Below are 27,605 nucleotides of genomic sequence, written 5' to 3'. Positions count from 1 at the left end.
GAGAGGGGAAAGGGGGGGGAGAGAAACATTAATTGGTTGATTTTTTAAAAATATAATTTTATTGATTTCATAGAGGAAGGGAGGAGAAAGAAATAGAAACTTCAATGATGAGAGAGAATCATTGATTGGCTGCCTCCTGCATGCCCCACACTGGGGATTGAGTCCGCAACCCAGGCATATGCCCTGAGTGGGAATCAAACTGTGACATCCTGGTCCATAGGTCAATGCTCAAGCACTGAGCCATGCTTGCCAGGCAATTAATTGGTTGATTCTTGTATGTGTCCTGGCCAGGTATTGAATCCACAACCTTGGGGTATCAGAAGACACTCTACCCAACTGAGCTACCCAGCCAGGGCTGGCCTTTTAATCTTTAAGATTGTTGAGGTCATGATAGTCAAAGAGAGACTGAGGAACTTTTTTAAATAAAAAGAGTACTTGGTGCCAAAACCGGTTTGGCTCGGTGGATAGAGCGTCGGCCTGCGGACTGAAAGGTCCCAGGTTCGATTCCGGTCAAGGGCATGTACCTGGGTTGCGGGCACATCCCCAGTAGGAGATGTGCAGGAGGCAGCTGGTCGATGTTTCTCTCTCATCGATGTTTCTAACTCTCTATCTCTCTCTCTTCCTCTCTGTAAAAGATCAATAAAATATATTTTTTTTTTAAAAAGAGTACTTGGTATGTGCCAGGCATTGTAAGCAGTTCTGTGTATCCTCACAATGATGCCATGAGAAACTATTAGAACTAATAAATGAGTTCCACGAGGTTGCAGGATACAAGATCAATATGCAAAAGCCAATTGTGTTTCTATACACTAAGATGGCAATCTGAAAATGAAAGTAAGAAACAATTCCATTTACAATAGCAGTAAAAGAATAAAATGCTTAAAAATTTTAAGAAAAGTGCAAATTTGTACACTTGCACTTGAAAGAAATGAAAGAAAACCCCCAACAAATGGAAAGACATCCAGAAGACTTAATATTGCTAAAATAACAATATTGACCAAATTGATCTATAAATGTATAAACCCAAATCCCTATTAAAATCCCAGTTGCCTTTTTTTGGGGGGCGGGGGGGGGCAGGCATTAAACAGATCATAAAGTTCATATGCAAATGCAAGGAACACAAAATAACCAAAACAATCTCAAAAAAGAACAAAGTTAGGACTCACGCTTCCCAATTTCTAAATTAATTTCAAAGTTAATCAAGACAGTGTGGTACTGCAGTAAGTGCTGCATATAAATATAGATCAATGGAATAGAACTGAGAATCCAGGAATAAACCCTTAAATTTGTGGTCAATTAATTTTTGACAAAGTGCCATGACAATTCAATGAGGAAAGAATAGTTTTGTTTTTTTATGGTGCTGAGATAACTGGATGACCATATGCAAAAGAAGAAAGGTTGGACCCTTAACCATATACAAAAATTGACTCAGAAGAATAGTTCAGAGATCTCAATATAACAGATAAAAACTCTAAAACGTTTAGAAGAAAACATAAGAGCAAATCTTTGTGGGCTTGGATTAGGCTATGGCTTCTTAGATACCAAAGCAAATGCTACAACAACAACAACAAACTAGATAAATTTGATTACACCAAAATTAAAAACTTCTGTGCTTCAAAGAACAAATGATACATTTGATTCATGATCCATGTTACACCATGGATGAACCTCAAAAACATTATGCTAAGTGAAAAAAGCCAGACACAAAAGTCCACATATTGTGTAATTCCATTTATTAATTTTTTCAAGGATATGTTTTCATTGAGTTTTTCACGAGAGGAAGAGGAAGAGAGAGGGAGAGCGAGAGGGAGAGGGAGAGGGAGAGGGAGAGGGAGAGGGAGAGGGAGAGGGAGAGGAAGAGGGAGAGAGGGAGAGAAATATCAATCAGCTGCCTTCTGTATGCATCCCGACTGGGTATCAAATTGTCAACCTAGGTATGTGCCCTGATCGGGAATCAAACCCACAACCTTTTGATGTATGGGATGACATTCCAAACAGCTGAGCCACCTAGCCAGGGCTGTGTAATTCCATTTATATGAAATGTCCAGAATAGGCAAATACATATAGACAGAAAGTAAATTAGTGGTTAGTGATTAGCTGAGGGGGGTGGGGAGGGAGGATAGGTGTGTAATAAGGAGCAACTGCTAATGAACGTAGGGTCTCCTTTGGGGGTGACAAAACTGCTCTGGAATTAGAGAATGGTGATCGCTGTACCACTTTGTAAGTATACTAAAACCTAATGAATTACCTCCTTAAAAAGGACGGAGTTTATGATATGTGAATTATATCTCAATAAAATTTTCATTTAAAAAAGGAAGGGCCCTGCCGGCATGGCTCAGTGATTGGACCTATGAACCAGGAGGTCACAGTTTGATTCCTGGTCAGTGCACTTGCCCAGGTTGGGGGCTCGATCCCCAGTGTGGGGCGTGCAGGAGACAGCCAATCAATGATTTTCTCTCCCTTACTTCCTCTCCCTTCCTCTCTGAAATCAATAAAAATATATTTTAAAAATAAAAAGGAAGGAAGGCTGGCAACTTTGTTGCAGGAATAGTGACTGGAGAGCAGCCTGGAAACAGGGCGCTCTGTTCACTAGGGAGACCCAACGAGGGTGTGAGGATGACGACAATCACAGCTACCACTTCCTGTCAAGGGACTGGAGGCCAAGCCCTGGGGTGAATGCTTTTCATTTATAGACCATATATGTAGATACATATTCTCTGACTTATTCAGGAATACATATCATTCCCATTTTACAGATGAGGAAGCTGAGGCTCAGGGAGGTTAAATGACATGGTAATGTAGCTGGTAAACAGTGTCACAGGCTGGATCCCACACTAACAAGTATATTTTACTGGGGATGAGAAAGGAGGGAATGGTTTGAGAGACCAAAATTCCAATAGCAGCATCAGCAGGCAGGTATTGGAGTGAAGGAGGGAGGAGGAGAAACGAGTCCAACAAGACTGAGTGGCTGGCTAAAAAAGAATGAAATTCTTAACCATTTGAGACCGCAGGGATGGATGTAGAGGGTGTTATGCTAAGTGAAATAAGTGAAAGAGTAAGAAAAGTACCATCTGATTTCACTTATATGTGGACTCTAAAGAATAAAATAAATGAACAAACAAAATAGAAATGGACTCATAGATACAGAGAACAACCTGATGGTTGCCAGAGGGGAGGGGGATTGAAGGGCTGGGTGAAAAAGGTGAAGAGATTAATATGTACTAATTGGTAGTCACAAAATTATACTGTTATAATAAACTGGTTGTTATTTAACAGGAAAGGAGTAAAGGAAAGACTAGATCATATAGGCATACCATCTATACAGCTTTGCTAATTCAACACTCTCCTAGTCTGTTTCTCACTGATCAATGGGGAAGGGACTGGACAAAGGCGGTTTAGATGCATGCCCAGGTGGTCTGAGTGATGTGGGAAGGTGCCTACCTACCTGTCAATCACACCCGGAAGTGAGTCAGTGGCCAAATAGGCGTGGCCACTGCAAGGGCACAAAACCTGAATATTTACACTTCTGAACAAGGAGTCTCTCTCTTTCTCTGGTGCACCAGCTTCCTGGCTCTCCTGTTGCAGGAGTTATGCGCCCGCCCCCCCCGCCACCCCCCCCCCCCCCCCCCCCCCCCCCGGCACCTACATGGACGAAAGGATGTTTAATTAGCCTGAATCCTAAACTGGACCCCGCTGCAACATGGAATGGAAATTCTGGACACTGCCCTGGCTTTTGGCTTTACTGCACCTTTTCCAGGACTGGGTTAAGGGGTATGGGACTTTACAATTCAAGGAGTAGAACTCCACGCAAATAAAGCCTTTTACCACATCTTATTCTGCTGTGGAGGCTTCTGAAAATGCTTATTTCAGTGGTGCCCCAAGGACCCTCGCTCCACGAGCGATGGAGTTCAATTCTCCAGTAACAAAAATAGTCACAGGGATGTAAGGTACATATAGGGAATACAGTCACTATTGTAATAATTATGAATATTGCCAGGCGGGTACTGGAAATATCAAGGGGAACGCTTGTAAGTATATGGTTGTCTAATCACTATGCTGCACACTCGAAGCAAATACAAAATTATATTGAATATAAACTGTAATTGAAAAATTAAATTAAAAATAAAAAAAAGTCTGGCTGGTTTATGATCAATGATTCTCATTGTTGATGTTTCTCTCTCTGTCTCTCTCTCTCTCTCTCTCTCCCCCCCCTCTCTCTTCCTCTCTGAAATCAATAAAAATATGTTAAAAAAAAAAAAAAAAAGACTGGCTGGTTTTGCTGAAGGCTGGGCAGTAATGAGATCTAGAACCTAGGTAAGGAATATAAAAAAGGCAAAGGATTTAAAAAAGATGAGTGCTTTAAACTTCTGAGCCCCTTATTACATTACAAACACTTAAGAGCAGGGGACATTCAATTTGGAAGCCCCTCATTCCCTGTCAAGAGGAGGCATGTGGTAAATATTGATTTGCTGTGTGATTAGAGGTAAGTCCCTTGCCTTTCTGTGTCAAGTTTCCCAGATTAAGAGGAATTGCTCTAGATCAGTGATTCCCAAAGTGGGCGCTACCGCCCCCTGGTGGGCGCTGCAGCGATCCAGGGGGGCGGTGATGGCCACAGGTGCATTTGTTTTAACTTTTTTTGTATTACCTTTCTATTCTGAGTTCAATAAATAGTTTCATAATTTCAAACTTCAATGTTTCTAATTTACACCTTTCTTTACTATATTTTACGAAAAAGGTAGAAACATTAATACATATATCCTTCTGTTTAATTGCTATTAAAATTTTAAAAAAATTAATTTCCAGGGGGCGCTGAGTAATATTTTTTCTGGAAAGGGGGCGGTAGGCCAAATAAGTTTGGGAACCACTGCTCTAGATAAATGCTAAATTCCTGTCTAGCTTTATTTTATTTTTTTTGGATACAATTTTAAATTTACTTGAGTTTCACAAAAGAAAAAGAAAGAGAAGAACTTTATAAATATTTCCTCTACACAAGAGATACTTGCCCTAAAATATCCCTTCAAGATTAAAAAAGAAAGAAAGAAAAAGAAACTGTGAGAACATTAAAGGTTGAAGTTATTATGATTTTTTTTCCAAGGACATATTTTCATTTTTGTTTGTATAGACCAGTGATGGTGAACCTATGACACGCGTGTCAGAGGTGACACGCAAACTCATTTTTTTGGTTGCTTTTTCTTTGTTAAATGGCATTTAAGTATATAAAATAAATATCAAAAATATAAGTCTTTGTTTTACTATGGTTGCAAATATCAAAAAATTTCTATATGTGACACGGCACCAGAGTTAACTTAGGGTTTTTCAAAATGCTGACACGCCGAGCTCAAAAGGTTCACCATCACTGGTATAGACTGACTTCTTACTGTGAAAGATGAGTTCGTTGGCCCTGCCACACTGGCATGAACACGCAGCTCTGAAAATACTGAAGCCCTTCTGTACCAGTTAGAAAATGTCAGTCACTGGACTCTTCCCAGGGCTCTCCCTCTCTGCTCCATCCCACCGCCAGGACCAACCCCAGCCCCCACCTCCCTGGGACCCAGAGCTACTGGGGAAATGGGACTCTGGTCCCATCTCCCAGTCCCTTCAACACCCACCACTTCCCCCCAGGCAGCTCAGTTTCCATCTGTTTTATATAATGGCTGCCAGGTAAGGCTTTGTTTGCAGAAAGTATTCCGTGTGAAAACCCCTGCTCAAGGTCAGCCCTCAGGCCCTTGCAAGTGTGCACAGTCCGGGATTTCCGAGAATGGAGGCCTTTCTCCCAAACAGACCAGCTCCTTATGAAGTCAAGTGCACGTCTGCATCCTGGTGTAATTACCTTGCATCCAAATGGGCAACAGACACAGGCCTGCCGGTATGGAGACATCCCTGAGCCGGCTCCCAACCAGATGAGGCAGAAGGTGCTGGAGCCCTGGCTCCAGTGGAGGCGGCAGGAAGGGAGTGGGCTTTGCTTCATGCCCAGCCCTGTGCCAGGTGCTCACGGTCTAGATCCTCTCCAATCCTATGAGATGTGTTTCTTTGCTCCCTTCCCTCCCTCCTTCTCTTCCTTCTGGATTTACTGAGCACCTGTCTGTGTCAGGGGCTGGGGTACAAAGGCAAAGCTAGCATCCCCAAGACCTCACAGCCCCGTGAGAGCATCATCCAGAAAACAGCTGTGACTGGGGTGTGTGCAGGATGCAGGGGGGGCCCCAAGTGACTCAGGGAAGGTTCTCCAGTGGAGTTAAAGCCGAGCTGGGATTTGAAGAATGAGAAGGGCGTTCCAGGTGGAGGGAACTGCATGTGCGAAGGCAGGGAGGCAGGAAAGAGCCCGCCTGGTCTGGGAACTGTGGGAGGGCATGGAGCCCAGGTCCAGGAAATCTGCTGGGTGAGGTTGGGGACTCAGAACCCAGTACCCGGACCCTCTGCCTCCTTGACCTTTGCTCCCAGCTGCCTGGCCAGGAAGAGTCCCCTCACTCCCCAGCTTACCTGCACAAAAGAAGGCTTTGAAGCTGGAGAGAGGGAGTGAGGAAGAAGGGGCCAGCTGGTGTGTAATTTTGGATTGCTTTTCAGAAATCTCCTTCTCCCTCCCTCCCCCCACCTCCTCGTCCTCCTCTTTCGATACCATGGGCAGTTGGGGTAGCCCCTGTGAGCTGGGCTGAGTTGAGGGGGAGGTGGGCTGAGGCTAGGGACCTCTGCTCCACCTCTCTGAGCCTCAGTTTTGGCATCTAGAATATGGGCACGACAACCCAGTTGCTGGCTCCTGTCAATCCAGGTGCTCCAGGAAGCGGAGCCCCAGGCTGGACTCCTTACGGGGAAGACCTGGGAGGTAGGGGCGGGGCTGGGGAGTACCCTGCATCATCCTGCAGCTGGGGGCTCGGCAAGGGGAGGAGTCCCTGAGCCATGTAGCCTGCACTGCCCACCAAGCAGCCTGCCCTGGTGTGCTTACTGCACTGTCACTGCCGAGGAGCCCCTGGGGGAGCGGGAGACAGGGCTGAGGCAAGGACACAGGGATAAATCTCCCTATGAGGCCCTGCAGGGAGAGGTCTATGGGGTCTCCCCTGCCAGAGCACAGGACTCTGCTGTCCCCAGAACCCGGTCAAAGCCCCAGAAGGAGGGGCAAGGAGGGGTGTATTTCCAGAGGCTGCTGCTCCCATGCCTACAGACTGGCCTAAACAAACAGGAACATGTGCTCTCCCCGTTCTGGGGCCAGAATCTGAAACCAGGGTGTCTGGGCTGTGCTCCCTTCAAGGGTTCCAGGGGAGGGTCCTTCCTGCCTCTTCAGCCCCTGTCCAGCTTTGAGGTCCTGTGAGTCTGTGATTTTACAATCTCTAGCTTCTAGCCCAGGGGTTGAGCTGGATACGTGTCAAAATGTGAAAAGAAGACTTAGGAAGCTGCAAGGAATTTGCCTCAGAACCATCTTCAGTGCCCCCTAGTGGCCATTTCTGGGGAGCACAAGCAGAATCATGGAATTGACCTTCAGGCTGAAACTGCCGCCCACCACCAGGGTCCAAAGGCAGAGGGTCTTCTGGAAAAGAAAGTTCCAGTTCCTTCTCCCAAGGTAACAACTCCCAACCCAAGGCAATGTTCACAGCATTTCCCCAGGTCTCTCCACCCACAACTTGAAGTGGAGCTGGCCTCTGCTCTGCACAGGCAGCTGCTAGACACACATTGTGCTAAGCAAGGTGACCCCTCTGACATTTGGGGCCTGGTTATGCTCTTCCTTAGGCAGAGATGGTGGAGTACCCTCGTGCACAGGTGTTCAACCTTCAAAAGTTAATACTGAGCACTGGCTGGTTTGGCTGTGGATAGAGCATTGGCCTGCGAACTGAGGGGTCCCAGGTTCGATTCCGGTCAAGGGCATGTACCTTGGTTGCAGGCACATCCCCTGTGGGGGGTGTGCAGGAGGCAGCTGATCGATGTTTCTCTCTCATCAATGTTTCTAACTCTCTATCCCTCTCCCTTCTTCTCTGTAAAAAATCAATAAAATATATTTTTAAAAAATTAATACTGAAAATAATGGCCTACGTTTGTGGGGTGACCTAGGTTAAAATCAGGACTTAGCCTGGAACCAGAGGCTGAGGGTCACGGCTAGCCTGGCTGGGGCTGGGATGGGGCGGAGACTCATCACAATACAGGCCTTTCCTCTGTCCTAAAGGAAGTGTCTGTCCTCTGACCTTGGCTCTGTGGCCCGGGGCCTGCCTGGTGCTACAGAATTCAGTCTCTGTGGGCCTTCCCAAGGCACCTCCTTTCTCCACCCTGCTCTCCTGCCCACCTAGACACTCTGGAGAAGCCAGCTCCCCACCTTTCCAAGCGAAGCCCCATTGCAGACCTCTGGACACCTCTCTACCACCACCTCTCCATCGTTCAAGTCAGCAATGCAGGCTCCTCTGTCGGCATTTACTGCTCTGCCCTTCAACTTCTTCTTGGCAAATTTCCAGTCACCTTTTGCATCCCGGCTCAGGTATCAGGGTTCCAGTCCAATGAGGCCCCCCAGGCTGGGGTAGGGGCATCTTGTCACAGGTCTGACCACCCTGCCTATCCTCAGCTATTTCCAATGTTCGCTTCTGCTCCCAAGGAGCCCACTCACAGCTTCTGAAACAGCAGTCCCTGGGCTGGATGAATGGCGAGGACAGGCACCTAGGCAGTCGGGAAGTTGGAATGAGGTCCTTTAGTCTCAGCTGGGAAGGGTTTCCCAGGTGCTTAGCACTCACTGAACTGAATGGAATCAGAACAGAGAGATGGCATCTTGTAAGACCCGGATGTGGCATGAAATCACTAGAGTGACAGCAGGCCAGAGGTCTTCCCCTTCGCGGTATAACTTAGGCCAGGGGCAAGGGACCCCGTGTGAGCAATCCCTGAGGACCCTTCCAGCTCAGCCTTGCCAGGACCTTGCGGCTGGACAGCAGCCCTTTAGCACGTGTGGTAGGAGGCTGCGAGGGGGCTCCAAGGCCCCCAACATCCCGGTATTCACTCCGTCTGTAATCTTCGTGAGTGTGACCTGGGCCTCAAGATCTGTATCTAATGAAGAGAATATGGCAAAAGTGACAGGTGATCACTTCCAAGATCAGCTTATAAAAGACTGTGACTCCTGCCTGTACTCTTCTCTGGCTGACGGAGGCAGCGGCCATGCTCTGAGATAGTCTATGGAAAGGCCCACATGGCAAGGAACTGAGAGTGGCCTCTCTAGAGCCAGTGAGAAGTGAATTCTGCCAACAACCACGTGAATGACCATCAAAGTGGACCCTCCCGGCTGACACCCTGGCTGCAGCCTTGCGAGAGGCCCTGCTGCAGAGGGCCCAGCTAAGCCAGATCTCGACGACAGGCCCGCAGAAGCTGTGGACAGTGTTGTTTGAAGCCACTAAGTGTTGGACTAATTTGTTACACGGCAACAGATGAGTAATACACCACACAGGGCCATGTGGGCCAAAGGAGCGCAGGGAAGGGGCCGGGGCAGGGAGCTACGGTCTCCCCAAGTGTCAGGGGCAAGATGCAGATGTTGCCCCAGCAAGAACTCAGAGGACGCTCATTTTTATTTATCTGTTTAGGAATATACAAAAGTCTGACATGGTACAATGGTCTCATCAAGAGAAAACAGAACACACAGAAGAAAGGCGGGGTTTCCTCCCTGGCCCCCATCCTCCCTCAAAGGCACACACATCTGACGCGTGGGTTCGGGGGGCTCCTATCCGGAAACCAATCTGATGCTCAGAAGGCCAGGCTCCTCTGTGAACAGGAAGAGGGGCCCCTTCCTCACACCTCCCCTTGGGGGTGCGGGGTTAAGCAAAACGAGGCCACCGGAAAGTATAGGCTTCTGGCCAAGGCCTGGTCAGTGCTGGGTCCACGTCACCAGCCCCCTGAGGAAAACCAGTCACTCCAAGCAGAACGTGGTAGCTGGATAATCCAAGAGACGGTATGCCTGGGCTAGCTCTGCTCGCACACAGGCTCATCGCCACTCCCACCGTCTCTGCGGAGGCCAGTGCAGGCTCAGGGTGAAAGACTGGGGATGTGGGAAGTGGCAGAGAGGAGAATCACGCTGGCACGGTCCAGATGCCCATCACTGCTCTCTTCAAAACGGGGACAACTGTGCCTTCGAGGCTTCCCCTCGGCCGTCAAGTCAAGGCAGCTGGGACTAGAGGTGTTTGTGTCAGGAGCGGCTTCTGCTCCTCATCCTCCAGGGGCAAAGAGCAAGTCATCTAACTGGCCCGGGTCACGAACGGCGGTCCTTCTTCCCCAGCCAGCCAGGCCCGCGCCTTCTCTGTAACTTCAGGAATGGAAGAAGAGGGGCTGGTTGGGAAACGCTAAAGGCCCCGAGGTGTTCGCCACCACCTAGAACAGCACACACTGGAAGGGAACAGGCCTGAAATGTTCAAGCGTTTCCCTTCCTAAAAAAGACCTAACATTTTCATGGTTTAACAAAATTATTATAATTTCTTTTAAATAACCCACAGACACCCATGACACTTCCAAATTTACAGAACAAAAAGCACTCGAGAACTTGGCGGAAAACGGCTTGCGGCGGAGCGGGGTCCTCCCGGCACCGGGCTGAGGGCTGGCTCAGTTCACCTCCAGGACCTCGGTCTCGGGGAGGCCGAAGCTGGTCTTGTGCTTGTCGAAGAGCTTCACCAGGGCCTCCATGTACATGGCGTGGTACAGGTCGATGTCCTGCTGGGTCGGGTGCTCCAGCTTGGGAATGGTGATGGGCTCACCCACTGCAGGGAAGGGGCAGAGGCCTCTGGTTAGTCCGTGCCATTCAGCCCACCCTCCCTGGGTGTTTACCCTGATGTTGATGGCAGTGACCCCGTGCTACTTGCCGACCACGTGCCAGGAACTGTGCTGAATGTGTTCTGCCTTAGGTTGTCCTTTTGCAGATGAGAGGACGAAGGCCCGGGGGCACGGGAAGGGGCCTGCCCAAGGCCACAGAGCCATGAGGCAGGAAGGGGGAGGAAGCCCGGCTGCACCCCCTGCCCTCAGCTGGGAGCTCCTGTGAGAGCTGTGGGATCGGGGAACTGCTTTGCTGTGGCCCAGCCCTGGGCAAGTGACTTTGCCTCTCGGAGCCTCAGCTTCCTCACCTATCACACAGGGGTCCTGCCTCAGGGGGCTTTGCTGAGGATTCTGTGAATCATGACATGTGTGGTAAGTGCGGCAGATGGAGAGGGCAACATCCATACTTCTGGGCATTGTTTTCTTTCCTAATCCTGTTTCATCGCCATACCCAACTTATCACCAAGTTCTGTCAAAGACATTTCTGAAATTTCTCCCAAATTCTCTCCCATCTCCACTGCCATTCCCTCGATCCAAGTCACCGGCTACCCGAAAGCCTCTGGCGTGGTCTTGTGGTTTCCAATTTTGCCCTTTCTAATCCGTTTTCTATCCAGAAGCCCCAAGGATCTCTTTAAAATGTAAATCCGAACCTTCCCTCCCCAAAACTATATATATATATCCGAGGCTGAAGTCATGTTTATTAGGAAAAAGGGGCATGTGATGACCACTAACGAATATCTATTGGGAAGGAGGGTGCAGGGAGTGGTTCCTAACACGCCCCAGGGACTCATTCCTGGATGTAGAGGGTGCTGGGAGCAGTATGATCATCTCCTGGCGTCTCCCCACCACCACAGGCCTGGGGGAGCCAAGCAGATGGAAGGTGAGGGTGGGGTCTCTCAGTTCCTGGAGCAGCTGGTCAGAGCCTAGAGCCCACACCTGCACTCCATGCTTTCAGAAGGCCTGGGGCTGCCCCCCGACCATCACCACAGCCTCCACAGCTTCCATCATGGGGATCTCTGGAGTTCAAAGCCCCCAGACTGGGGTCCCCCTCTGGAGTCACCAGCTTCAGAGACCCGTCCATCAATACCATAACCTTGTCTTCCTCTACGTGGGTCACCTGTACTGGTCCTCTGTGCTCTGTTTGAGAGGATGAGGTTCACAGACAAATTCTGTAGCTCTCTGCCTTTCTCCTTAACACCTTCTCCATTCCCAGGCAAGTCAGCTAAACCACACTCACCATAGTGGTCCCAGCTTTCCACTATTAAAGTGAAAACCAAATTCCTTCACGATGCCCACAGGACCCCATCCCTGGCCAGCCACCCCAAGCATGAAAACGCCTCTGCTGCCTCACAGAGAGCAGAGATGGATGGGAGAGTCTAGGTCACGTGACCCGAAATGCAGGAAGTCAGTCTCTGTGTAAAGTACAAAACAGCATACCCGGCTCTGGTCATTCAGAGTATCTATGTGAGCTTTGGCCCCTCAAGTCCATAGCCTGTGGCCCACACGCTCCTGTGTGATCTCCAGCTTGTGAACCATTAACACACACACAACCCCCTACAAGAGATAATTCTTTGGAATCCTCTACACGATCCCAAATAAACCCAGAACAACATAGCTGAAGGCCAAGGGCAGCCAGTTTTTTTGCAACGCTTTTCACAGGACTATGCTCTCCAGTCATGTTTTCTTTCTGTTCCTCAAAACTCTACACAGTCTTGCTTCGGGAACTTCACTTAGGCTATTGTTTCTGACAAAAACTCCCTCCTCCCACCTCTTTTGCTGGATAATTCTTATTCAGCTAACAGTCTAAGAGTCACCTCCTCCCTGGGGTCCACTATGATCCCCCGAGCATGCCGCACATCCCGCTCACACCCCCTGTTGATCTTTGCTCTAATAGGATCTTCCCTGATAGACTGCTGGGCTCTGCAAACACAGAACTGCTGGGTCCTTGTTTTGTCAGCACAGCTTGGCTCACAGTAATAAAACTCTACCCCGTCACCCCACCCCCATCTCCACCAATAATCCCCCTATGGCAGCACCCACATGTCCTCCTGGTTTAGAGCACAGACATCAGGGCCAGGTGGCCTGGATTTGAATCCAACTCCACCACTAACTCGCTGTGGCCCGCCCCAAGTTCAGGGTCTTCAAGTAGGGAGGCTCACCGACAGTGGTGATGGGCTTGGAGTAGGGCACCAGCCCCCAGGTGTCAGAGGAGAAGAGGCCTCGGCCGTGGAAGATGCACGGGGCGAAGCCAATGTACTTCTGGAACTTCTTCTGGACCCATCGTCCCCAGGAGCCCTCCTCAAAGATCACTTGCTTGTAGACCTCATTCTCTCCGAACGAGTACGTGGGAACCAGGTCGGCTCTGGAAGGGAGAGGCCAGGCCTGTCACTCCGAAATCACTGGCTTCAGTTCCTCCTGTCAGCCCTACAGGCCCTGGACACTAGCCAAGCTTCCCTCCCCCAGGGCTGTGCCAGAACCCCCCGGGGGGTCCCCAACGTGTGTCCCCTCACTACCAGGTTCAGATGGGCCCTCTGCCCCCTGCTAGTGACTGGGGAACATGTCAGGACTTTGGGAGCACTGGGCAAAGGGAAGGTGGAGGGCCCTGCTCTCGCAGGCCTGGTCTCTCTCATCCTCCAGGCCTGCCTCTGCTGGAAAGCTCTCCCTGTCCCACACCCAACCAAGGCCTCTCTCAGTTCCGTGTCACAGGCCTCAACACACCGTGTTGTCGCTGTCTGTCCCTTCATACTTCCCCCTGCCCTGAACACAGGGACTGGGTCAGAATGGTCGTGTGCCCAGGGCCTGGCACAGGCTGGGCCTGAAGAGAAGCCTCTTCTAGAGCCTGGGGTAAGGTCCTGAGAGGACAGAGAGGAGTGGTGGGTGGGGCCCAAATGGTTAGCGCCATCCCTAACTTGTGGTTGACTGCAGGCTACATCCTTTCCCACTCCAGGTCTACCATCTGGAGGTCTGTCACCTCAACGCCCTCCTCCTGGGGTTGCCCAGAGCACAGAGATGGGAAGAAAACAGTGGACCTGGAGTCCAGAGAGCTTAGCTCTGCATTTTACAACGTGAGCCCCCACTGGGCCACTTAGCCTCACTCGGTTTCCTCACGTGGGAAATAGGACGTCACCACCGGCAGGGTTGCTGTGGCATCCAAGGGGACTGAGAAGTGACTGTGCTCTGTCCGGTGACATGTGCTGAACAGGTGGCTACATAGAATGTGCCTCTGGTTTTCTAGAAAAGGTCACAGACACCCAAGCTGCCCAGCTCCTGTCCACCTGCCCTTAGCATCACCCCTCCGGGGAGCCTCACTGCTGTTTCCAACCACGCCACCCTCATTTCTGCCAGCAGCATGACAGAGTTTTGGCCCCAGGGCATTGTCCTGGGTATGATCCTGGCCTCTCAGCCCACCTGCGAGGGCTCAGGGGACACAGGCCGCACCTCTGCCCTCCAACCTCCCCTCCCCCGCCACGGGACAGTGGACGCTCTTCTGTGCATTCCTGGCATCTGGGCCTCCAGGAGCCAAGGAGCTGCTGACAGTGTGTACGTTGCGTGTTTGTGTGTGTGCACGGAGGCACTCACCCATGTCGCAGGGCCAGCTTCACAAAGCCCTTGCGGTTGCGCAGGGTGACCGCATTCTTGCCGGGCATGGAGCTCAGAGACTCCGCTGCGCCCCCCACTACGATGATGATGGCATTGCCACTCCCGTTCTTTGAAAGCAAGTAGTCTATGGTGTCCCGGTTCACAGGGCAGATGCCTGGGAGGAGGGAAGACACACTGTCAGGGCTCCCCATATCGCCCCCCACACAGTCATACAGTCATGTTTAAGCAGGCTTGGGCCCCAGACCTAACTCTGTCTCTTCGAAGTTGCATGGCCCTATGTAAGCTATTCTTTTTCTGAGCCTTGGCTTACTTATCTGTAAAATGGGGATAACGATACAAGGTTGTTTAGGTAATTCATTCATTTGGCAAATACTGCCTGAGGTCTTAAGTCTGCCAGGCGGATGCCAGGTGCTGGGAAGCCCAGTGAATCAGGTTGCTGAGGGTCACGGTGGTCGAGGGAACAATGACAGTGTCATGGACAACAATCAGGTTGTGCAGAGGGCAGCACGGGGCTGGGGTACCCAGAAAAGGGGCCAGAGAAGGCTTCCTAGGGAAGATGCTACCCACGTTGAAGGTTGAAGACTTAGGCACAGCTCTCCTGCTCAGCCCTGACCCGCAGTGCCTGCAGCAGGCTGCGTCGCTCAGCACGGGACCAGTGTGGGGTATTGGCTTCCTGGCCAACCTGTCCTCTGGCTCAGTGGAGAGGCTCAGGTCGTGACAGTGGGGCACAGTAAGGACGAGCAGCCCTGGAGTCTCACCTCCGGACATCAGGTACTCCCTCAGCACTGGCATCCGGAAGTTGCCGGCCAGCGTGGCCAGGTAGGGCCTTATGCCGGGGAACTTCTTGCTCACTTCCGTGGCCTCTGTGCTGAAGTTGCAGAAGGCACCCAGACCCATGATGCCGTGGGGGTGGTAGCCAAAGATGTAGTTCCTGGTGGTCAGCAGGTTGTGAGTCTTCACCAGCTGCAGGGGACAAAAGCTTGGGTGAGAGGAAACTGGCCAGGGGGCAGGGTCCTGAGCACACCCAGAAGGTCCAGGAGAGGCTGGCTTTGCCATACCCCCTGGGACTCTGGGCCTCAAGGACTGGAGTGACTCTCCACACCTCACCTCAGACTCCTCATCACTGGGCCACAGTGCCAGGTGCTCGTCAGCTGCCATTTGGACAGCAAGTCCCCGGGAGGGGGAGGGGAAATTTCCCCTTTGACCCCCTTATTTCTCCAGCCAAATGCACCAGGTCCTCTTATTCGCACTCAGCCAGCCTCCTGTCTCCCTTCCCCCTGGGCCAGCCTCCTGACCACAGCAGAATGACTATTCTACAACCCAATGCAATCCCTGTACCTCTCTAGTTCCCACTGGGGTCAAGTCCAAGTCCTAGTCTGGCCGGAGAAGAGAGAGTGCAGCCTGCCTGAATGGAAACTCCCTTCCAGGCAGCCAGGTTCTACTTGGGCTCTGATGCCAGAAGGACAAGGACAAGAACAGCTCTTGTGCCAGCCACAGTGTGTGTGGGGGGGGAGGAGGGGGGAGTAAGGGAGGGGCAGCTGTGCAGTAGGGCAGCTGACCTGTGGTACTTTCAACAAACCTGTCCTGGGATGCTCTAAGGCAGTCAGGGCGAACCTATGACACGCGTGTCAGAGGTGACACGCAAACTCATTTTTTGGTTGATTTTTCTTTGTTAAATGGCATTTAAATATATAAAATAAATATCAAAAATATAAGTCTTTGTTTTACTATGGTTGCAAATAGCAAAAAATTTCTATATGTGACATGGCACCAGAGTTAACTTAGGGTTTTTCAAAATGCTGGCACGCCGAGCTCAAAAGGTTCGCCATCACTGCTCTAAGGGATGATTGGCTTTCCCAGGGGCCACCTCCTGCCCTGGAGGGTGGGGTGGCTGGTGCAAAGTTTCCCTAAACCCTGAGCAACAAGAGGCACCTACCCAGCATTACAACAAACATGATGGAGGGAAGGTGCAGAGAGGGGTGGAGAGTACTGGTATTTTGTTCAGAAAGCATCGCTTTTTTTCTGATTAGAAAAATAATGAATATCACAGAGAATTTTCAAAACACAGAAACTTAAAAAAAAAAAGAAAAAGAAAATCAAAAGCACCTGTCATACCTCCATCCAGCTAAATCACTCTGTGTTGAGTCCTTTTACTACTCAAATATACACATACTTTTTTAAAAAATCACAAAATTGAGGTTATATGGTTGGTGTCATTTTTATATAATTTCCAACCAAGTATTATCATGCCCTATCTATTTTTCCTTATCAAATTTCCTCAGTAACATATCTTCCCATGACTGTATTATTCTATCATGCAGCTATGCTACATGTAATGGAACTATAATCAAACCCCTACTGATGGACCTTTAAAAAGCTTCCAAAACTTCCCTCAGAAATAATGGTCCATATGGAACAGAGTGTGGAATCTCAAAGGGAAGGTGGGGGAGGGTGGGTGGGAGGGAGATAATCAACCAAAGACCTTGAATGCATAACCCATGGACACAGACAATAGGGTGCTGAAGGCCTGGGGTGGCAGGGACGGGGGGTGGGGGGATTGGTGGGGGTTAATGGGGGGAAAAGGGGGACATATGTAACACTTTCAATATAAAGAATTATTTAAAAAAGAAAAAACAATGCTTCCATGAATACCTTATTTATATCTACATGTCTGATTATCATTTTTAAAAATGTGTTTTTAGTCAGGGGCAGGCAAGAAGGGGTTAACAGGGAAAAAAGGGGGACATATGTAATACTTTCAACAATAAAGATTTCTTTACAGCCCTAACCAGTTTGGCTCAGTGAATAGAGCGTCGGCCTGGGGACTCAAGGGTCCCAGGTTCGATTCCGGTCAAGGGCATGTACCTTGGTTTCGGGCACATCCCCAGTAGGGGGTGTGCAGGAGGCAGCTGATCGATGTTTCTCTCTCATTGATGTTTCTAACTCTCTATCCCTCTCCCTTCCTCTCTGTAAAAAATCAATAAAATATATATTTTTTAAAAAAGATTTTTTACAAAATATATGTTTTTATTGATTTCAGAGAGAGGAAGAGAGAGGGTTAGAAACATCTAACTGGGAACTGAACCAGCAACCTCCCGGTGCATGGGCTGACACTCAACCACAGTGCCACACAGGCTGGGCTGATTATTTTCCTGAGACAAACTTTAATGAAACCAATCAGCTGTGCTTTTCCGGGGCCTGGGTTGTGGATGTGTCCCCTGGTGGCTCTTTCAATCATTTTCCCCGTCTCCCAAGCCTCTGCCTGGTGGGACATTTGGTGAAATTCGGTGCCTTGGAGCACTGTGCAGTACCCAGGAGCATGCAGGCACCGGCACAGCTTTGATCTCAGTGTGCCACACTCTCCGCCCCTCAGGGCTGGACAGAGTGTCCATCCTGCAGAGAGGACACTGCTGATAAAGGCTCTGTTGACATGCCTGCTCTTGTGTCCCCTGACTGTTTCCTAGGACAAAGTCTCAGTCCCAGGGGGTGGCCAGGCCAGGCGACTGGCTCATGTGAGCCTGGGACACATTCCTGGCAGTCACTCCTCACACCCTGCCAGTCAGGGCAGGAAAGGCACTCAGATAGGCTTGTGTCACCCTGGTACCATACAGAGGGCACCTCGGCACCAGAGAAGAGCAGAGATTTGCCTGAGCTCACACGGCAGGGCGCAGTGGCAGAGAAACCCAGGACTGAGAACCTGGGTCCTGAAGCAGACGGCCTTGGTTCCTATACCAGCCCTGATACTGACTCGCTTTGTGAACTTGGGGCAGTCCCTCCTCTCTGGGCCTCAGGAGGCCCATCTGTAAACTGAGGCAGATGGACAAACAGGATTCTAAGCTCAGAGTCTTTCATAGTCCCCTCTCCAGAAACGCTGCCTATACCCAGACACTGCCCACTGCTCTCCCAGGCAGCCAGCAGTCCTGGTGGCTGCTGCGAACACATGAGCCCCACCTCTGCTGAGGGAACGGATGCTCTCTGGGCCAGCCGAGCTGCTCTGGTGGGAAGAGCCAAGAGCTCCACCAAGAAGGGAGAGAGGACGTACGGGTACTAAGTACGGCTACAAATTATTACACAACCATTGGCAAGGGGCTGAGGAAAGGGGCGAGACAGGAGGGTCACGCACGAGTCCACAGAACATCAGCCCTGATGTCAAGCCACCAAGGCCAAAACCTCTCACAGAGGAGGAGCCTGAGGCCTCAAAGGGCAGGAGCTTGGCCGAGGTCACCTGCAGGCAAGGGCAAAGCCAAGGTTGAGACTCCATGCCCTGGCCTGCCTAAGGCCCCATGTGGCTTTGGTCCTCGTGCCCCAGGGCGAGCTCCAACTCATCTTGTGGTTCCAACTCCCAGCTGATTTCTTGGAAAGAAGGTGTGACAAGAACACTGGATTTTGTTTTGTCTCTTTGAGGGCCCCAGTAGAGAGCACAGAGTCCACAGTTCCTCACAATTAACCATAATTTACCACTTTTTATCATAGGTGCAGCTCCGTTTGCACATGAGACTAATGAGGCTCAGTGAGCTTATAAAGTGTGCCTGTGGTCTCATGAGCCGAAAGTGACAAAGTCTAGCAGGACCCATTAGACGGTGAGCTCACCTGAGGGCAGGGGCCAGGGCTGACTCTTCTGTGTCCCCAAGCCCAGCACTGTGCGGGGAGCAACAACTGATGCTCAGTGAATGGAGTGACAGAGCAAGAACTCAACCCAGGTCTCCAACGGCAAAGCAGAGAGAGGGAGACCCGGGAAGTGGGGCTCAATCCAATGGGGAGATCCGGGACTGACTCTCTCCCAGAGAAAGAAGCAGTAGGAATTGAGTGGGAAATAACCTGGAGCCTGGATTCTAGTACTAATGCTGGGTGGACTCGCTGTGCAACCTGGACCAGTCCTTGCCCCTCTTTGGGACTATTTCCTCACTTCCAAAATGATGCAACATTCTCCTATGATGCAACAGTCTCCTAGCAACAACAGCCTTGAATCCTCAGGAAAAGGGAGGAGTGAGAACCCTGACGCTGAAGTTTCTGGTAAAAGTGGGTTCAGGATGGGTAGGCAGAAGGAGCTGGCCCCAGGGGACCGCCCCCCACAAACACACACACAATATTGGGTGCAGTGGAGGAATGTGGGGGTCAACCAGCCACCTCCCCCAGGCAGCAGGCAGGACGTCTCAGTCACTGACTCACGACAGCAAACACACACCGCCCTGTGACATGCACACTTTCACACTCACACACGCTGCCACCACGCTTCCAACCCCATTGCTCTCTGCTGGATTACCTCAGCAGCGAGGGTGTGCCGGGGCTGGGGTGCTGAGTGAGCTGGCCAGACAGGTCTTTCCCCTGCAGGAAAAACCTTCAGGATTCTGCCAGACTTACCCACAATCCACCAGTCACCCAAATGCACCAGGGCCCAGATGCCTCTGCCTTGCCAAGCTAGCTTGCAGCCCACAGGCAGGGGGACAGAGATGAGGCCGACAGCCAGACCGTGCCACTATTTATTCTGCCAGGACCTGGAGGTTGGCCCCAGAGAAAAGATGAGCGCTCAGAAGACCGGTGTGGAGGTCCCAGAGCAGCTAATGGTGCAGCAGGAAGGAAACCCAGAGACCAACTTGGTCTAAACTTGCTTCATAAAGGGAGACTGAACCCGGCAAGGGACGGTGCCTCACGCAGGGTCAGTCTGGGCCTTCCTGCCTCTGTCCTCCAATACTGCAGGAGGCCTGAGTGTCTGCCCAGCTTTATTCCCCACGGCCCTGCTGCACAGGGAGGCAGTGTGCTGTGGTGGCAAGAGCCCAGACTTCGAGGCCAGATATCAATTAGAATCTTGGCTCCACCCCTCACTAGTCTCAGTCAGCATTGCTACTCTGACCTTCAGTTTCCTTTTTTTGTAAAAAAAGGATAAAGTTAGTACCCCTTATAGAGTGCCAGGCGGGTTAAAGTAGACTCCTCATGGTGGTAGGGGGGAGGTGCTGGCTCCTAGAAGTCTCCCCATAGATGGAGGTCCTCCCTCTCCACACCACAGGCTTCTCCTCCAACGTGGGTGCCTACGCTCTCATGGTCCCTGCCTCTTCAGTGATGCTTGTCTTTGGGATGGAGTTCTAGAGGCAGCTTCTCCAGGAGCCTTCCCCAGGCACTTCAGGAACTAGGGTCTCACTCTCCTTTCACTGCACTTCTCATTTCCTAGGCCTTAATTCCCATGGCCATGACCCCCAGTGATCCACCGGAGACTGGCTGAGAGAAATGCTGTTTCCATAGGAGTTTCCCAAAGAAAGCAAGCCCCTCACACCTATTGTTATCCTTGGTTCAGTGCTATCCTTGGTTCAGGCCAGATGAACATGGACTACACTTAAGTATTGCTCTTGATAAATGCCCTCACATTAAAAAAAAATATATCTCTTTATTGATTTCAGAGAGGAAGGGAGAAGGAGAGATAGAAACATCAATGATGAGAGAGAATCATTGATCGGCTGCCTCCTGCACACCCCCTACTGTGGATCGAGCCCGAAACCCAGGCATGTGCCCTTGGCCAGAATTAACCTGGGACCCTTCAGTCTGCAGGCTGACACTCTATCCACTGAGCCAAGCTGGCCAGGGCATATGCCCTCACATTTTAAGTTATGCCTTTAATATTCACAGAAAAGCAGACAAACAATGGCCATAATATCTGCTATTACACCTACTCCTTATATCACGCAGGATCTCAGTGTCTGAAACATCTTTTAGATCCAAGTACCAGAACAAGTCTTATTTACCCAAGGGACTAGTAAGCTTCTTCTTTTCCAAAAACAAGAGCCAACAACTATCATGTTTCCCCTTTTGCCTTGGTTGCCAGGAAGCTCAGAGCTAATGATGAAGTTCAACCACCATAACTTTTCATTATTTTCCCCCCAAGTCTTGATTTTTCTATTTACTTGGTGTGACATTATATGCCTCCTAAATTGCTCCAATCCTGCATGAATCGGGGAAGAGTATAAACAGACGCTCATAGTGGGAGATGTCACATGGTTCACCTCGGCATGTGTGGTCACTGTGGATGGGTAGGTTAAGGCTTGAATTCACATTTCCCACCCAATCCCACCCTCCCAAGATAATGCCCCCAAAATCTTTACCTGGATGGGAAAGTAGTCTCGGAAGTAGCGCCACACAGCCCAATTTCGGACCCACTGTGACCTCCTGCCACCTTCCAGAGAACAAAATGCAGTGTTGGGAAGGTGTGGGAATCAGGGGGTGGTGATGTTTGGGCAAGAAGACAAGACACAGCCAGGGCGAAACACAGTGGGTGGCTCCCCCCCCGCCCCCATGCAGCATCTTCTCCTCCTCCCCGCTTCCCACTGGGCCCCTGGCCACGCTCATTCCCTCGTGTTATGCACACCCTTGATTGAGTGTGAGCTCCTGTGAGGACCAGGATGGCTCCTTTGAAGCGCTTTTAACCCCTCCCTCCACCCACTCCCTGGCCTAGCCCAGTGTGTTTTACACAGTAGATGTTAAGTAAAAAGAAGCAACACCCACAGTGAGGAACCCCAGCTTGTGCAGGAGGGGGGCTCCTAGGGCGAGGGTGTGGGGCAAGGAGACCCAGGCCCTTACCTTTCTTGGGTGTGTTCCAGTCAAACACCAGCCAGGTGAAGTAGAGCACAGCGATGAGCCAGCAGTCGGTGCAGAACGTGTACATGAGGATGACGGTGCAGGCCACTCCTGGTGGGCAGGCAGATGGCCACAGGTCAGGCCCTGTCCTCCCTGGGTGGGCCCCCGTCTCCCCCGGGCAAAGGCTCACTGAGCGACGGAATGAACGTTTACCATGGTGCTAAGCTAGGCACAACCAAGGCCATGGGCATAACCTGGGGAGGAATCAAGGCCAAGGGCATCTCCGAGATCCTGGCGTTGAGGGACAGGTGGGCTCCATGTTGCCCCGGCAATAGCGTCGGAGATGAACTGCAGCTTCTTGTGAAGCTGTGCTTAGAGCTGTTCTTTTTGTCTTCTCCTTGCATGCTCTCCCCACGCCAGTGCCCAGCACAGTTACTATGGAGAAGGGAGGGACCTACTAAGTGCCTCCACCCCCCAGGGCCTGGGCTGAGCCAATGTGAGGCAGGGTGACTTTGACACCATTTCAGAGGTGAGAACACTGAGGCTCCGGAGCGGTGGTGGTAGGAGGGTAACTTGCTCAAGGTCACCCAGCAAGACAGTGGCAGAGCCAGGATTCAAACCATCATCCGCACCAGGCTTTAGTTATTTACCAAAAATTAGAAGCCCCAGACTGCCACTAGAGCAGTGGTTCTCAACCTTCTGGCCCTTTAAAGACAGTTCCTCATGTTGTGACCCAACCATAAAATTATTTTCGTTGCTACTTCATAACTGTAATGTTGCTACTGTTATGAATCGTAATGTAAATATCTGATATGCAGGATGGTCTTAGGCGACCCCTGTGAAAGGGTCGTTCGACCGCCAAAGGGGTCGCGACCCACAGGTTGAGAACCGCTGCCCTAGAGGGCCATGAGAGCGGAGGATTCCTGCCCAGGAGGAGGGCTGGCCACCTCCTACGTGAGGAAGTGCCAGGTGGCCCCAGGCCAAAGCCCGGAGCCCATCAGCCCCACCTCTCAAACCCCCAGCAGGATACCAAGAAGCCTGCCTGGGGCCAGCTTTCCTGTGTTCACTTTGTTCTGGGCCTGCTGGCCACAAGGTTGAATGACCTGGCACTTGGCATGGAGAGAAGGAAAGGCCATGCCAAGCCTGGTTTACCTCCTGGCTCAACCCTAGATGCCCTCAGCAGGCTTCTCTCTGTCCAATTTCCCAGCCTCAGAAGCTCAGACTTCAGCTCTTCAAGACTATTCCCCAACATGATACTATCCTCCCGTGTGGCTCTCACCTCCGAATTCTCTACCCGAGGGGGCCATCACTTCTTTGCCCCCTAGCCTCAGCACAGGGCCAGGCGCAGCGGGTACGCATGCTTGGTAGAAGCGGGCCTGTGTCCAGTACCCTCTCCACTGCCCTGGCTGCCTGCCCACTCTTTGCTGGTCAGGGCCGCTCTAGGGCTGCCTGGCTCGGGATGCCATACTCTCTTCTTCCTGCTGAGCCTCCCCTGGTTTCCAGACACAGACTCTCCACAGTCTCAGGGCAGGAAAATGGCCGTCCCTTGTCATTCAGAATCTAGTCCTGCTCTCAACTCCTGAGCTAGCCTCTCCCAAGGCGGCTGAAAGCAGCACAACTGTCCGGGGAGGGGCAGTGCACACAGAGGAACCAGGCGTGCCGTTTTTCAGGACCAGCTTAGGAGCGTGATGTCACAGACAGGGAAGATGGGTCTCTAGGGAAGCATCTGCCGCCTACGAAACCCTGGTGGAGGCAAACTGTGAAGCACTTTGGTGAATGGCCATGTCTCACTCACAGTGTTGAGCAGTTTGCCACTGGTCCCCTTTCTTGGGCCTGGGAAAAAGCCAGTAGGTATTCAAGCTCCTAAAGAAGCCAGGTGGGCACTCCAGGTGGGCCTGGGCGGGCCGGTGAGGTTCCAGCCAGGGGCCGAGCAGCCTGGAAACCTGCTGTCATCAAAGCTAATTCTCCTGATGGGTAGCAGGACTAGAGAGGCTGAGCCCCAGGCCCACCCTAAGATGTCTGGGCTCTCCGCGAAGGTGGGAGTCCCTACCCACTATCCTCACTCCTGGCTCAGGCAGCCTGGATGGAGGAAAAGAGAACAGGTGGAGAGTCTGGAGACTGTATCCCAGTCCAGGACTTTCTCAGCGGGGATCCCACTCCCCCTGCTCCCCCTGTGGCCACAGCCCCTCTCACAGCACTCATCGTCTGCCTCCCCCACCAGACTCCTTCCAGCAGCTGGCCCTTGAGCCTCTGAGCTCCTTGGGAGCTGGAACTGGGTCAGATTAACCTCTCCAGCCCCAGCAAACAACACAGGAAAGGCTTACTGAGCAAAAATGAACTAAACCATGGAATGACCTTCCTTTATCAGAGCCTAATCCTACTTTTCGAACAATGGGCTCCCTGCTCTACCCTTGTAGGTCACAGGGCTGCAGAGGAACCAGTGCTGCGGTCTCTGGGACGTAAACAACTGCTTCAAGGCCCCACTGGCTTCAGTGTGGACGGGTCAGGGCCACCTGCACACTCCCCCCCGCCCCTCCCCACATCTCAGTGAAGCTCCTGAGACCCGGAGGCCCGTGAGCAGGGCCGAGAGGCAGCAGAGAGTCCGTGAAGAGCACGAACATGCTCTTCCATGAAACCCTGGCCCTGCCACTCACAGGCCGCTGCCCATCCCTGACCCTCAACCTCCTCACAGGGTGCTGGGAAGATGACATAAGACGGTGTGTGAAGAGGACTTAACACACAGTTAAATGCCCAATCAAAAGACTCATGGCCTTGGATGGGGGAAAAGGACATCTTAATTCTTACCCCTCTCTTATGGAAATTCAGTATTTCCTTCATTTACAAATGTAAGAGACCATAGGAGCAGTAGCAGTGCTGTTGACAGTGACACCAATAGAAAACAAAGGTGTTTTCATCACATTTTTAGCAGGTACAGATACCTTGAAAAATCATTTATTCGCATCACTACTTAAGAGTCAGAGTAATGATTAGTCCTGCTGCTAGGTCTTTTTATTTACTATAATAACAAAAAGCACATATGGGTTACTATATGTCTAATTTGATTTCTTAATGTGTGTTTACTTATATTTCAACATCCTCAGTTTTCTGTATCAGTGGCTTCCTTTTAAGTCCAATGTACTTAGTATTACACATTTAAAAGCATTGAGAGACGTTTGCAGCCTCGATCAGAATGCCAGAGGAGTCTATGCAGAAAAATGGTGAAGTGGCTCTGTGCCAGAGGGAGGCCGATGGGCCACAGCAGCCTCTGCCAGCAGAGTTGGGTGGCAGCGGGAGGGAGAGGCGGGGTGCTCAGGGCAGTAATTAGCAGCATTTCAGCCAACCTGCCCATCCAACCAGGCGTGGCTCCCACCTACAGGAGGGCGTTGGGAAGATGCTGGGCCGGTTTCTGGGCTGTGGTTGGGTTTGATGGATTGTTAACCTACAGCTCGGGGCCAGTGACGGTCGTGTGCTGCGTGGGCTGGGGTTCTACCAGCTGCTCAGTTCCCCATCAGCCACGCTCTGATCCACTACGACAGGGAAAGTGGCGGCTCCTCAGCGCAAATGGGGACTGAGGGAGCTGGTGCATCAGAGGCAGGGATCTGGGAGGCTGGGGTTCATGGTGTCTTTTCTTGGTCCCACTTCCTTCTCTTGTGATTCTGGCCAAGCCTCTGCCCCCACTGGGCCTACTTCCTGCCTGAAAATGGAGGGGATACACTGCTCTCTACTCTAAGATTCTAAATAAGTAGCCGCATGCAGGCTGAGATGGGGGCTTGGGCCCAGAGGGAGCCAGTTTAATTGGTTCTATTCCCTGGACCAGTAGTTCTTTCTCTCTCTCTCTTTTTTTTAATATTTTATTGGTTTTTCACAGAGAGGAAGGGAGAGGGACAGAGAGCTAGAAACATTGATGAGAGAGAAACATTGATCAGCTGCCTCCTGCACAATCCCCACTGGGGATGTGCCTGCAACCAAGGCACATGCCCTTGACCGGAATCGAACCTGGGACCCTACAGTCCGCAGGCCGACGCTCCATCCACTGAGCCAAACCGGCCAGGGCTCTTTCTCTTTTTGAGGCCATATGTCCCTATAAGAATCTGGGGACAGCAATTGCCTTTCACCCCAGAAAAATATGCACAAACTGTCACATAGAATTTTGCATTTAATGTCAGGGGTTCGTGGACCCCCTAAAGGCCACTCTTGGGTCTAAAGATGAAGACCAGCTGTTTCAGAGTCTCACTGAACCTCCGTGAGCTTCTAATTACTCACTTGTGAAGTGAGACGTCAAGGAAAGACAGAGCAGGTGCCTGGTACATTGTGGGGGTTTGATACATAGAACCCCTGTCCCACCCCTCTGCCCTGTAAAGGGAGGGAGGGGTGGCACAGAGCTGCCTGGAAATGTGGTCTCCGAGGACCCTTCGTCCCTGGAAGAACAGTTGCTCAGCGCTGACAGGGGAACTCCTGATAATCCCCATTAGACGGGACAGTCCTGAAGGGTGGACACCCACAGGGACTCGCCCACAGGTGCTGGAATGTACTCCATGCTGCTTTGCAGCAGGTTTGTCTGCCTGTGAGCTGGGAAAGCCACTTATTATGCTGGAGACTCAGGGGCCTGGGGAAGAGAAGAGGCTGCTGGGAGGGCAGGGCCTACCCCAGGCATGGGGCCTCTCCTCCTCCCACACAATCGGTGATGTCCTGCTCCTGGTCTGGATGGCAACCAGGGAGAGAGGGCATCAACCAGGACTTGCAGAAGCAGCGATCCAAGCACTGACGTGGGAGGTGTTGAGAGAGAGGAGGGAGCATTGGACGGGGCCTGCGTTCAGAGGGGGTGAGTGAGGGCCCACTGGGACCAGGCCCTGTACCAGCTGCTCTCACTCCTTATCTTGAATCTCCACAAAAGCCATGTGAATTGGGCAGCATTTTCTTCACATTCAAAATGAGAAAACTAAGTTTCAGACAGCTCAGAACCTGCGTAAGGGCACAGAGCTGGTTTGTGGTAAAGTCAGGGCTCAAACCCAGCATCACAGGACCCGAAGGCAAAGCAACATACCTGCCAGAAAATGTCTGCTGGAGGCAGGGTGGCACATGGGGAAAACATAGGTTTTGGGGTCCTATAGATGTGAATTCAAATCTGTGTGACTTTGGACAAGTTACTTACCTTCTCTGAGACCTGGATTTCCCATCTGTAAAATGGGAACCAGACCACCACCTCCCACTGACTCTCACTGAGTCCTCCCGAATGCCTGGGGGTAGAGCACTGAATCTGGGACCCAGAAGGTGGTAAGTAGGAGGATGTTCTTTCCCCGACCCCTGCAGAGCAGAGCTCCTGCTCTAACCTATGTGGGGAGGTGGCCCCTGCCTCCCCTCCCCCTCGAAGGCCCAGCTTACCCAGCACGAGGAAGGACAGGACCCATTGTAGCACCGAGATGACCTGTAGCTGCTTTTCCACTTTGGACCTATTGAGCCAAGTAACGGAGAAGAGATCCTGGAGGGCAGAGAGGATGCTGGAGCCGGTGCCTGCAACAGGGGGGAGACGTCAGCCTGCTGCCCCCCTTCTCTCCAGCCTCAGAGTCCCCAACACCAACCTGCCTCCCACAGGCCCCTTCCTAGATGGGAGAGGAGCACAGGCCACAAAATCACACAGACATGAGTTGGAATTCTAGCCCTGCCATGCAGTAGCTACAAATTCTGGGCTG

The 27,605-nt window shown here is 51.3% G+C and overlaps 1 protein-coding gene across 1 annotated transcript in view; it reads right to left on the bottom strand.

The window, feature by feature from the left end:
- Positions 1-9,503: 9,503 nt before the first annotated feature.
- DGAT2 (diacylglycerol O-acyltransferase 2) overlaps positions 9,504-27,605 on the bottom strand; it is a 34,130-nt gene continuing 16,028 nt past the window's right edge. Inside the window, exons 2-8 of the mRNA XM_070425649.1 lie at positions 27,298-27,426; positions 21,919-22,026; positions 21,444-21,514; positions 15,111-15,315; positions 14,332-14,506; positions 12,912-13,114; positions 9,504-10,700 (exon numbers count right to left, since the gene is read on the bottom strand). Coding sequence (XP_070281750.1) covers positions 10,546-10,700; positions 12,912-13,114; positions 14,332-14,506; positions 15,111-15,315; positions 21,444-21,514; positions 21,919-22,026; positions 27,298-27,426 — 1,046 coding nt within the window. The 3' untranslated portion in view covers positions 9,504-10,545. The remainder of the gene's footprint in view (positions 10,701-12,911; positions 13,115-14,331; positions 14,507-15,110; positions 15,316-21,443; positions 21,515-21,918; positions 22,027-27,297; positions 27,427-27,605) is intronic.

This window comes from Myotis yumanensis, unplaced genomic scaffold (assembly GCF_028538775.1).
Source record: "Myotis yumanensis isolate MYYU_CA2020_CCGP unplaced genomic scaffold, mMyoYum1.0.hap1 SCAF_10, whole genome shotgun sequence".
Taxonomy (NCBI): domain Eukaryota; kingdom Metazoa; phylum Chordata; class Mammalia; order Chiroptera; family Vespertilionidae; genus Myotis; species Myotis yumanensis.
This window is presented reverse-complemented; position numbering and strand designations above follow the sequence as displayed.